This window comes from Salvelinus sp. IW2-2015, linkage group LG28 (genome assembly GCF_002910315.2).
Source record: "Salvelinus sp. IW2-2015 linkage group LG28, ASM291031v2, whole genome shotgun sequence".
NCBI classification, from domain to species: Eukaryota; Metazoa; Chordata; class Actinopteri; order Salmoniformes; family Salmonidae; genus Salvelinus; species Salvelinus sp. IW2-2015.
The window spans coordinates 16,750,009-16,761,433 of NC_036868.1; the positions used below are offsets into that span (position 1 = coordinate 16,750,009).

Genomic DNA, 11,425 nt, shown 5'->3' on the forward strand with positions numbered 1-11,425 from the left:
ATGATGGTATATATTTTACATGTGATAATGCCACACTGAGGGCCAGAGATAATTACAGACACCTGTGATATTCTGAAGTACTGTACCCACATTGTTTTTAAAACCAACATTCCAGTAATATACCCTCTCCTTGTAACCGTAGGTAAAAGACAACTAAGTAAAACATATAAAATGTTCAGTTTCAATAACGATCTAAATCAGAAATACTGTATGTGTTGCATTTCAACAATACCAATATTAGCAGAGCACAGCACAGCAATCGCTACACCTCTGAGAGAAACATACTGCATTCTTTAGATTCTTGATTAAATACCATGTGACTTCTCTACCCATCCTGATGATTGGGTTTCATGAAAAGCTGTCTGCCCTGGTTGTGATGTCACAAGCAACCTACTTAACCCATTTGTTCCCAATTTTTTTGCCGACATACCACTATGAAAGTCTTATACTATTAGTAACCCTTACATGTAATCCATATTGCTTTTTGAAAAAGTCTAGCCCTGTTACCCACTTTGCCAAGGCCTGTATTCCCCCAAGTCAGCAACATTTACCTCCAGTATATGCAGCTATCCGCTGCACACCCCATCCCTGTTATTTGCATATCTTAGTATTGTGACCACTGACCTGTTACCTGTTATACCCTAACCATTTCATATATAAACTCAAAGTACATTACATTAGCCTCATTCACTTTTTGTCTACCACGAATTTGTTACCAAAAAGGATGTTAAAGGGCAGTAGACTTCCATTCAGACTCATTACCTGTAGGAGCCTAGTACATCTCTACACCACATTACTCATATACTCGTAAACCAGGTCAATTCATGGGCATAAAGGTCTAAAACATAAAACATAAAACAGGTCTACCCCAGTGCCCAAGCCTCAACATTCATAGAAAAACAGATTTACACCTGCAATGCAGCCCTTATATATCCATACAAACCAGATTTACACCTGTTGCTATGTTCAATAATTTGATTAAACAGGTCTACCCTATTTACCAAAACTCACATACACCAGTATACCCGTGTGAAAGAGACACTGAACAAAACTATTAACATGATATATTTGTTATATTAACACACTAATTGTTACATCGCCAATCTCCCCTGAAATAACAAAATTATACGTTTTACAGTCAGAATCACTGATTTAAGCATATGTAAAGGCTAATGGATAATAGTAAAATCATCTGTAGGATCATCTTCATGAAGTATATTGATAACCAAACAACTTCAATTTAGTTAATTCAATTTAATAAGTTACCTTTTCACTGTGTATTCATCTGTCACTGTTCAATTCAAATTGTGTGTATTCACTGCTTTGTATTCTATTGTAAAACGGACGGTCCTTTGACCAGAGCGATCAAGTATATTTTAGTTTTGTTGAGACACAATGTTCATGACAGTTCAGACAATGCATAGTCACTGACCCACTGCACTGGTGTTTTTACATGATTACCTTTTACTTCTAATTTATAACGATGGTTGTGCTGATGGCTCAAGTGTGTCTGTGCTCTGCTCTTCAATACTAACTCAGTTTCAGTATGTGACACAAGGAAACAGAATAAATAATGAAACCTGTTGAGCAGGTTCTCTGTCACAGTCATTCAGTTCCTTACCATATTTCAGGAATTCTTACCGTAGTTCACGGTATTAAGGGCGTGACAGTCAGTAAACGGTATTGGATGTGGGTTTTGAGTCTCCCTGCAACGTACAATAATACACTTGTCAACCAGAACAGTAAGGAGAAGCAAGGTAAGGCATTTTTGTTAGTTTGTTTTTCAGTGAAATGATACATGAGGATGATAGTGAAGAACTGAATAATAATTTAGGTCAATGTTAAAAGGAGGGGGAGAAAGAGACAGAAATTGGCCTACATGGATGGGAGTCTTCACTTGGATGGTAATGAGACTGACTTCCTTTCTGAGTTGAGGCTTAAATACACATCTAAATGTTTCTGTTGTATCTGTAACTCATTATTACTTAGGGTCTAACATGATATAAGCAACATCAAATAACAGTGCATATCAATAGCACCGATTGAATATCTTATTTTCCATGTTTTCAACTGATTAATTTGCCCTGACTGGCCCAACAATACGCTATCTGTAGTCACATTGATTTCCTTAGTTGGTTTATTAGTTAAAGATATTTTGTGCTGTCAAGTTTTATACGTAAGACTTTCTGGTAGTGGTAGCAGTAGCTCCATTAAATTTTCTCAGCTACCTATTGGTGTCTATATAAATATTCTGTAGCCTGTTGGTGCCTATATTTTTCTGGTGTCTTTCAATTCCCTTTTCTGTTGCATGCTGGTGCCTATATTTTTCTGGTGCCTGTTGTTGGTGCCTATTAGATCCTTTTCTGTCTGAAAAGCTAAATAATTAGATTTAAGTTTTTTAAACATCAAGCTTGTTTTTCTTGTGTTCTTTTTGTTATTTGTGTGGTAGACATGACATGATTGATGATTGATGTCAACTGCTTTTAAACAAATCTGCAACAATTTGGACATCAGCACTTCAGTGATCAACGTGTTAATGCTCATAGGAAGAGCAGTGTGGCCAATAAAGGTAAAGTTAAATATTTATGAAAATGTAATTGTACCTGAACAATAATATGGCACATAAAATACATTTTTCCCACACTGCACTTTCAGAAGTGTGTTTGATTTGCATAGCAACATGTCTAAGGATGAAGTTGACACTTGATTTAGACAGTTCAGTAGGATTCCCCATTCAGAACTGACAGTGAAGCTGGCTAAGAAGTCATCAGACTGGCACAGACAAAGGGACTGGAAATTTCTAAATCAAATGTCAACTACCTTCACGCAGAGAAGGCTCCTAATCTAAATCAGAAGAGCAGGCCTACAAAAGGACAACAGAGCCCTAGTCTGTTACACCAGGGCTTGGGGCCCGGCCCACGAGGTAGATGTGACCAATATGGCCATACAATAACTGAGATTATGCCAGTAAAGCATGTTGTCATTACATATAAGATTAATCTGTTTGGCATGGTACAGTGGTTGTCAATTACATTTCTTTGACTAAAGACCTACCATGCTATTTGTAACCGATTTCCATGTTTATGATTGTACTTTTGGCATAATATGGGTATCAATAATGTTAGATGAGATATACAGAATCGGTTTTTCATTCAGTGAATGTTGACTACCATATGCAGCAGAATTTATTTATATTTTTCAGAGATCCAGTAATATTTTAACTTTGAAATAATATTTATGTTATATTAATTTCCTACAGTAAGTCCGCACATCATTCAGAAATGTATTTTGACACTTTTTTGGAGGAATACTCTGTAGTGGTTAGAGCATTGGGCCAGTAACCGAACGGTTGCTGGATCGAATCCCCGAGCTGACAAAAAAATCCCTGAGCTGTAAAAATCTGTCGTTCTGCCCCTGAGCACGGCAGTTAACCCACTGTTCCCTGGGCGCCGAAGACGTGGATGTTGATTAATGCAGCCCCTGCACCTCTCAGAGGGGTTGGGTTAAATGCGGAAGACACATTTCAGTTGAAGGCATTCACTTGTACAACTGACTAGGTTACCCCCCTTTCCCTTTATTATATGTTATTTACAATTAATTGTCTTAGATAATGTATTTCGACATGACATTGGAACATATGGGGAATTGTCCACTCACCAGGGACAGGGACATTCTAGGCAATGGCATTCTAGGAATGAGGAAAGAACTTCAGCTATTATACATAACATAACATAAATGTTTTGTAACAATAGCAGATCACATTTCAAACAGTGTCTTTCCTACTTACAAATAAATGGCTGCACACTAAGTGTGTTTGTACAATAAGTCCAGATGAGATTAATTATTTCAGTTAGCACATTACATAAGGTTATAATTAAGATGATATCACAAATCCCTTGATTACGCTTAATCAGATTTGTTTTTAAATCTCAGAATTACAAATCATGAAATGAAACAATAGATACTTCTATGGACATTTTTAAATGACACGTGCATGATATAAGTGCCTCAGAAAAGTTACCTGTGTGGTTTTATTGTGTACTTTAAACATTATAGTGAATGTAGTTTTTTACAGTTCTTCCTGTTTTTTTCTCAACTCCTTTACCTTGTTTCCCCATAACAGGAATGGCAATAACAAATAATGGGCTGAGTGTCCTTGTCCTCCTGATGACATGCTCTATTTTGGAAACACGGGAATTCATTGATATTTCAAGCCTTGTTTCACAGGTATTATGTTAACAGTAACTCATGCTGTCCAATAGAAACCTTCAGACAATATTTAGAAACACACGTAACAAAATATGAGAAACTTAGCAACTTGATGATCTTAGTAAGAGTTAGGCGGTCTACTGTTTAGTTCTTGCACCATGTTTTTTTGACATCTTTATGATTGAACGGGTTAGTGTGGAGTCTCGTGATTAGATGATCGTACAGTATTGAACCCCCCTTGAAACCCCCAAAACCTATCAAACAGGATATTCTAAATGTGGAAAATATTCTAAGATGATATAAACTCTCTGAAGCAAATGTAAATGTGGATACTGACTTTCATTCTCTTGGTAAAGGCATTCAACACAGAGTACAACCCACATCTGTCACATGTTAGGGAAAAAAGAGCAGGTGAGTTTAGTCAACAGATCACCTTTAAATGATCTTGCAAAGTCAAACATCATCCTCTTGAATGACAATTCAAACCATGTATTTAAAAAGAGCATACGGACTCTTCTCCTGAACGTCACCCTTGCTTCTATTTCAATCCTTACAGTATTATCCAATCGATGGAACTACATAATTGATGTTGAAGTGAACGTGTCAGACATCAAAACAATAGAGCAAATTAAGTCAGCTGTGAATTCAACAAGTCTTCCCCTCACTATCAACAACTCCACTGAAATCACTGATGTTGACATCACTTCTGGTAGTTATACTGTTGGGCTAGCTAGTGCTAGGCATTGCTTTTCTAATTATGTAGGAGAAAAATAATTGATTGAATACATTTTTTACATGCACATGTCCTGAAACTCATTTCCATTTCAGTTTGCTACCCAAGTGGTACTGGATTCCAGTGCAGATGTGAGGATCAGTATCGTTGGTCGTGTAACAATTGCGCTATCTATGGGGCATGTGAAGAAAATACAGATAAACCCTGTGGATGTATTAATGCAATTCCTTCCGATGGAGAGTACTGCCAGTCGGTTCAAAACCCAAGTAAACGCCAAAGTCCTGTTTTTTATAGATTTTATTGTCAACATATTTTTCCTATTTCTGATAACCAGTTCAAAATTTTTCTATTTTCGTCACCTTACAGACTTTACAGCATGTCCAACAACAACAGCCTCTCCTTCAACAGGTAACGTACGACCAAAATATATCTGATGAATTGCCTGAAAAATAATAGCATGACAATTGTTTTGGGATATTGATAAATCTAAATCTATTTAATTTTAGCAAATGAATGACTGACATTGTTCATTTTCAGGTCCAACAGTACCAGCAACTCTCTATGAGTACATGATTGAAATTGAGCTGAACACCACAGACGTTACAGTGATAGATCAACTGAGAGGCATTCTGAGAAATGCTATTTTCCCTGTCAGAATCAATAATCTGATACAAATCACCGGTGTAAACATGTCTACAGGTAAGACTTCAATGTGCAAGTTATTATTTTTAACTGCTTACACACCGATTAAGTGTCATTTTGATATCTTAATCCACTCTCATGTCCTCAGTTTGCTACCCAAATGGTACTGGATTCCAGTGCAGATGTGAGGACCAGTATCGTTGGTCATGTGACCAGTGTGTCTCTTATGGGAAATGTTGATGACATCACATCTGACAGTGTGCATGTATCAATGCAATTCCTCCAGATGGACAGTACTGCCAGTCGGTTCACAACCAAAGTAAGACCGCACATCCTCACAGATTTGACTTTTGTACATTTTATAATATGTTTAACTAACCAATATCCTATTTTCTCACCTCAAAGATTTAACAGCATGTCCAACAACAACACCTCTCCTCAACAGGTAACGTAGAACCAAAATTATCTGATGAAATTGCCTGAAAAACAATAGCATGAACAATTTGTTTGGGATATTGTGAATCTAAATCTATTTAATTTTAGCAAATGAATGACTGACATTGTTTCATTTTTCAGTGTCAACAGTCCAGCACTCTCTATGAGTACATGATTGAAATGGAAGCTGACACCACAGACGTTACAGTGATAGATCAACTGAGAGCCATTCTGAGAAATGCTATTTTCCTGTCAGAATCAATATCTGACACAAATCACGGTGTTAACATGTCTACAGTAAGACTTCATGTGCAAGTTATTATTTTTAACTGCTTACACAACCGTGATTAAGTGTCATTTTGATATCTTAATCCACTCTCATGTCCTCAGTTTGCTACCCAAATGGTACTGGATTCCAGTGCAGATGTGAGGACCAGTATCGTTGGTCATGTGACCAGTGTGTCCTTATGGGAAATGTGATGACATCAACATCTGACACGTGTGGATGTATCAATGCATTCCTCCAGATGGACGTACTGCCAGTCGGTTCACTACCAAGTAAGAACCAACATCCTCAAACATTTGACATTGTTAACATTTTTCTAATATGTTTAACTAACAATATCTATTTTCTTCACCAAAGACTTTACAGCATGTCCAACAACAACAGCCTCTCCTTCAACAGGTAACGTGGACCAAATATATCTGATGAATGGCCTGAAAAACAATAGCATGACAATTGTTTTGGATATTGATGAATCTAAATCTATTTAATTTTAGCAAATGAATGACTGACATTGTTCATTTTCGTCCAACAGTACCAGCACTCTCTATGAGTACATGATTGAAATTGAGCTGAACACCACAGACGTTACAGTGATAGATCAACTGAGAGCCATTCTGAGAAATGCTATTTTCCCTGTCAGAATCAATAATCTGAACAAATACCGGTGTTAACATGTCTACAGGTAAGACTCAATGTGCAAGTTATTATTTTTAACTGCTTACACACCGATTAAGTGTCATTTTGATACTTAATCACTCTCATGTCTCAGTTTGCTACCCAAATGGTACTGGATTCCAGTGCAGATGTGAGGACCAGTATCGTTGGTCATGTGACCAGTGTGTCTCTTGGGAAATGTGATGACATCACATCTGACACGTGTGGATGTATCAATGCCATTCCTCCAGATGGACAGTACTGCCAGTCGGTTCACTACCAAAGTAAGAACCAACATCCTCACAATTTGACTTTGTTAACATTTTCTAATTGTTTAACTAACCAATATCCTATTTTCTTCAACCAAAGATTACAGCATGTCAACAACAACAGCCTCTCCTTCAACAGGTAACGTAGGACCAAAATATATCTGATGAATTGCCTGAAAAACAATAGCATGACAATTGTTTTGGCATATTGATGATCTAAATCTATTTAATTTTAGCAAATGAATGACTGACATTGTTCATTTTCAGTCCAACAGTACCAGCAACTCTCTATGAGTACATGATTGAATTGAGCTGAACACCACAGACGTTACAGTGATAGATCAACTGGAGCCATTCTGAGAAATGCTATTTTTCCCTGTCAGAATCAATAATCTGATACAAATCACTGGTGTTAACATGTCTACAGGTAAGACTTCAATGTGCAAGTTATTATTTTTAACTGCTTACACACCGATTAAGTGTCATTTTGATATCTTAATCCACTCTCATGTCCTCAGTTTGCTACCCAAATGGTACTGGATTCCAGTGCAGATGTGAGGACCAGTATCGTTGGTCATGTGACCAGTGTGCTCTTATGGGAATGTGATGACATCACATCTGACACGTGTGGATGTATCAATGCCATTCCTCCAGATGGACAGTACTGCCAGTCGGTTCACTACCAAAGTAAGAACCAACATCCTCACAATTTGAATTTGTTAACATTTTCTATATGTTTAACTAACAATATCTATTTTCTTCACTCAAAGATTTACAGCATGTCCAACAACAACAGCCTCTCCTTCAACAGGTACGTAGGACCAAAATATATCTGATGAATTGCCTGAAAAACATAGCATGACAATTGTTTTGGATATTGATGATTCTAAATCTATTTAATTTTAGCAAATGAATGACTGACATTGTTCATTTTCAGGTCCACATGTCCAGCAACTCTCATGAGTACATGATTGAAATTGAGCTGAACACCACAGACGTTACAGTGATAGATCAACTGAGAGCCATTCTGAGAAATGCTATTTTCCCTGTCAGAATCAATAATCTGCACAATCACTGGTGTTAACATGTCTACAGGTAAGACTTCAATGGCAAGTTATTATTTTTAACTGCTTACCACCGATTAAGTGTCATTTTGATATCTTAATCCACTCTCATGTCCTCAGTTTGCTACCCAAATGGTACTGGATTCCAGTGCAGATGTGAGGACCAGTATCGTTGGTCATGTGACAGTGTGTCTCTTATGGGAAATGTGATGACATCACATCTGACACGTGTGATGTATCAATGCCATTCCTCAGATGGACGTACTGCCAGTCGGTTCACTACCAAAGTAAGAACCAATCCTCACAATTTGACATTTGTTAACATTTTCTAATATGTTTAACTAACCAATATCTATTTTCTTCACTCAAAGACTTTACAGCATGTCCAACAACAACAGCCTCTCCTTCAACAGTTAACGTAGGACCAAAAATATATCTGATGAATTGCCTGAAAACAATACATGACAATTGTTTTGGATATTGATGGATCTAAATCTATTTAATTTTAGCAAATGAATGACTGACATTGTTCATTTTCGGTCCAACAGTACCAGCCATCTCTATGAGTACATGATTGAAATTGAGCTGAACACCACAGACGTTACAGTGATAGATCAACTGAGAGCCATTCTGAGAAATGTTATTTTCCTGTCAGAATCAATAATCTGACCAAAATCACTGGTGTTAACATGTCTACAGGTAAGACTTCAATGTGCAAGTTATTATTTTTAACTGCTTACACACCGATTAAGTGTCATTTTGATATCTTAATCCTCTCATGTCCTCAGTTTGCTACCAAATGGTACTGGATTCCAGTGCAGATGTGAGGACCAGTATCGTTGGTCATGTGACCAGTGTGTCTCTTATGGAAATGTGATGACATCACATCTGACACGTGTGCATGTTCAGCAATTCCTCCAGATGGACAGTACTGCCAGTCGGTTCACTACCAAAGTAAGAACCAACATCCTCACAGATTTGACTTTTGTCAACATTTTATAATATTTTTACTAACCAATATCCTATTTTCTTCACCTCAAAGATTTTACAGCATGTCCAACAACAACACCTCTCCTACAAAGGTAATGAACGACCAAAATATATCTGATGAATTGACTGAAAACAAAAGCATGACAATTGTTTTGGCATATTGATGTCTAAATCTATTTAATTTAGCAAATGAATGACTGACATTGTTCATTTTCAGGTCCAACAGTACCAGCAACTCTCTATGAGTACATGATTGAAATTGAGCTGAACACCACAGACGTTACAGTGATAGATCAACTGAGAGCCATTCTGAGAAATGCTATTTTCCCTGTCAGAATCAATAATCTGACACAAATCACTGGTGTTAACATGTCTACAGGTAAGACTTCAATGGCTAAGTTATTATTTTTAACTGCTTAACACCGATTAAGTGTCATTTTGATATCTTAATCCACTCTCATGTCCTCAGTTTGCTACCCAAATGGTACTGGATTCCAGTGCAGATGCGAGGACCAGTATCGTTGGTCATGTGACCAGTGTGTCTCTTATGGGAATGTGATGACATCACATCTGACACGTGTGGATGTATCAATGCCATTCCTCCAGATGGACAGTACTGCCAGTCAGTTCACTACCAAAGTAAGAACCAACATCCTCACACATTTGCATTTTGTTAACATTTTCTAATATGTTAACTAACCAATATCCTATTTTCTTCACCTCAAAGATTTTACAGCATGTACAATAACAACAACTCTCCTACAACAGGTAATGACGAACAAAATATATCTGACGATTGCCTGAAAACAATAGCATGACAATTGTTTTGGGATATTGATGAATCTAAATCTATTTAATTTTAGCAAATGAATGACTGACATTGTTCATTTTCAGTTCCAACAGTACCAGCAACTCTCTATGAGTACATGATTGAAATTGAGCTGAACACCACAGCGTTACAGTGATAGATCAACTGAGAGCCATTCTGAGAAATGCTATTTTCCCTGTCAGAATCAATAATCTGACACAATCACTGTGTTAACATGTCTACAGGTAAGACTTCAATGTGCAAGTTATTATTTTTAACTGCTTACACACCGATTAAGTGTCATTTTGATATCTTAATCCACTCTCATGTCCTCAGTTTGCTACCCAAATGGTACTGGATTCCAGTGCAGATGTGAGGCCAGTACGTTTGGTCATGTGACCATGTGTCCTTATGGGAAATGTGATGACATTGCATCTGACACGTGTGGATGTATCAATGCCATTCCTCCAGATGGACAGTACTGCCAGTCGGTTCACTACCAAAGTAAGAACCAACATCCTCACAGATTTGACTTTTGTTAACATTTTCTAATATGTTTAACTAACCAATATCCTATTTTCTTCACCTCAAAGATTTTACAGCATGTCCAACAACAACAACCTCTCCTACAACAGGTAATGAACGACCAAAATATATCTGATGAATTGCCTGAAAAATAATAGCATGACAATTGTTTTGGGAAATTGATGAATCTAAATCTATTTAATTTTAGCAAATGAATGACTGACATTGTTCATTTTCAGTTCCAACAGTACCAGCAACTCTCTATGAGTACATGATTGAAATTGAGCTGAACACCACAGACGTTACAGTGATAGATCAACTGAGAGCCATTCTGAGAAATGCTATTTACCCTGTCAGAATCAATAATCTGACACAAACACTGGTGTTAACATGTCTACAGGTAAGACTTCAATGTTTAAGTTATTATTTTATCTGCTTACAACCGATTAAGTGTCATTTTGATATCTTAATCCACTCTCATGTCCTCAGTTTGCTACCAAATGGTACTGGATTCCAGTGCAGATGTGAGGACCAGTATCGTTGGTCATGTGACCAGTGTGTCTCTTATGGAAATGTGATGACATAATCTCTGACACGTGTGGATGTATCAATGCCATCCTCCAGATGGACAGTACTGCCAGTCGGTTCACTACCAAAAGTAAGACCAACATCCTCACACATTTGACTTTTGTTAACATTTCTAATATGTTTAACTAACCAATATCCTATTTTCTTCAACTCAAAGACTTTACAGCATGTCCAACAACAACAGCCTCTCCTTCAACAGGTAACGTACGACCAAAAATATAT

General features: G+C 37.2%; 1 protein-coding gene and 2 long non-coding RNA genes across 3 annotated transcripts; all 3 read left to right on the plus strand.

Moving 5' to 3' along the window:
• Positions 1-2,453: 2,453 nt before the first annotated feature.
• LOC111954106 (uncharacterized) lies at positions 2,454-5,834 on the plus strand. The gene is made up of 8 exons (XM_023973603.2): positions 2,454-2,569; positions 4,124-4,227; positions 4,566-4,620; positions 4,766-4,918; positions 5,038-5,208; positions 5,309-5,350; positions 5,480-5,641; positions 5,733-5,834. Exons 2-8 carry the CDS (start codon positions 4,126-4,128, stop codon positions 5,822-5,824), a joined length of 777 nt encoding a protein of 258 aa, XP_023829371.1. The 5' UTR covers positions 2,454-2,569; positions 4,124-4,125; the 3' UTR covers positions 5,825-5,834.
• Positions 5,835-7,992: 2,158 nt separating this feature from the next.
• LOC111954151 (uncharacterized) lies at positions 7,993-9,916 on the plus strand. The gene is made up of 3 exons (XR_002875949.2): positions 7,993-8,039; positions 9,500-9,661; positions 9,752-9,916. It is a non-coding gene; the product is annotated as an uncharacterized lncRNA (long non-coding RNA).
• Positions 9,917-10,448: 532 nt separating this feature from the next.
• LOC139023202 (uncharacterized) lies at positions 10,449-11,015 on the plus strand. The gene is made up of 3 exons (XR_011474336.1): positions 10,449-10,594; positions 10,684-10,725; positions 10,855-11,015. It is a non-coding gene; the product is annotated as an uncharacterized lncRNA (long non-coding RNA).
• The last annotated feature ends 410 nt before the right edge of the window (positions 11,016-11,425 follow it).

Coding starts and splice junctions, on each gene's coding strand:
- LOC111954106 (XM_023973603.2), top strand. CDS start 4,126: ATGGCAATAACAAATAATGGGCTGAGTGTCCTTGTCCTCCTGATGACA. Junction 4,621..4,765: donor TGTTAGGGAAAAAAGAGCAG/GTGAGTTTAGTC, acceptor CAATCCTTACAG/TATTATCCAATCGATGGAAC. Junction 5,642..5,732: donor CGGTGTAAACATGTCTACAG/GTAAGACTTCAA, acceptor TCATGTCCTCAG/TTTGCTACCCAAATGGTACT.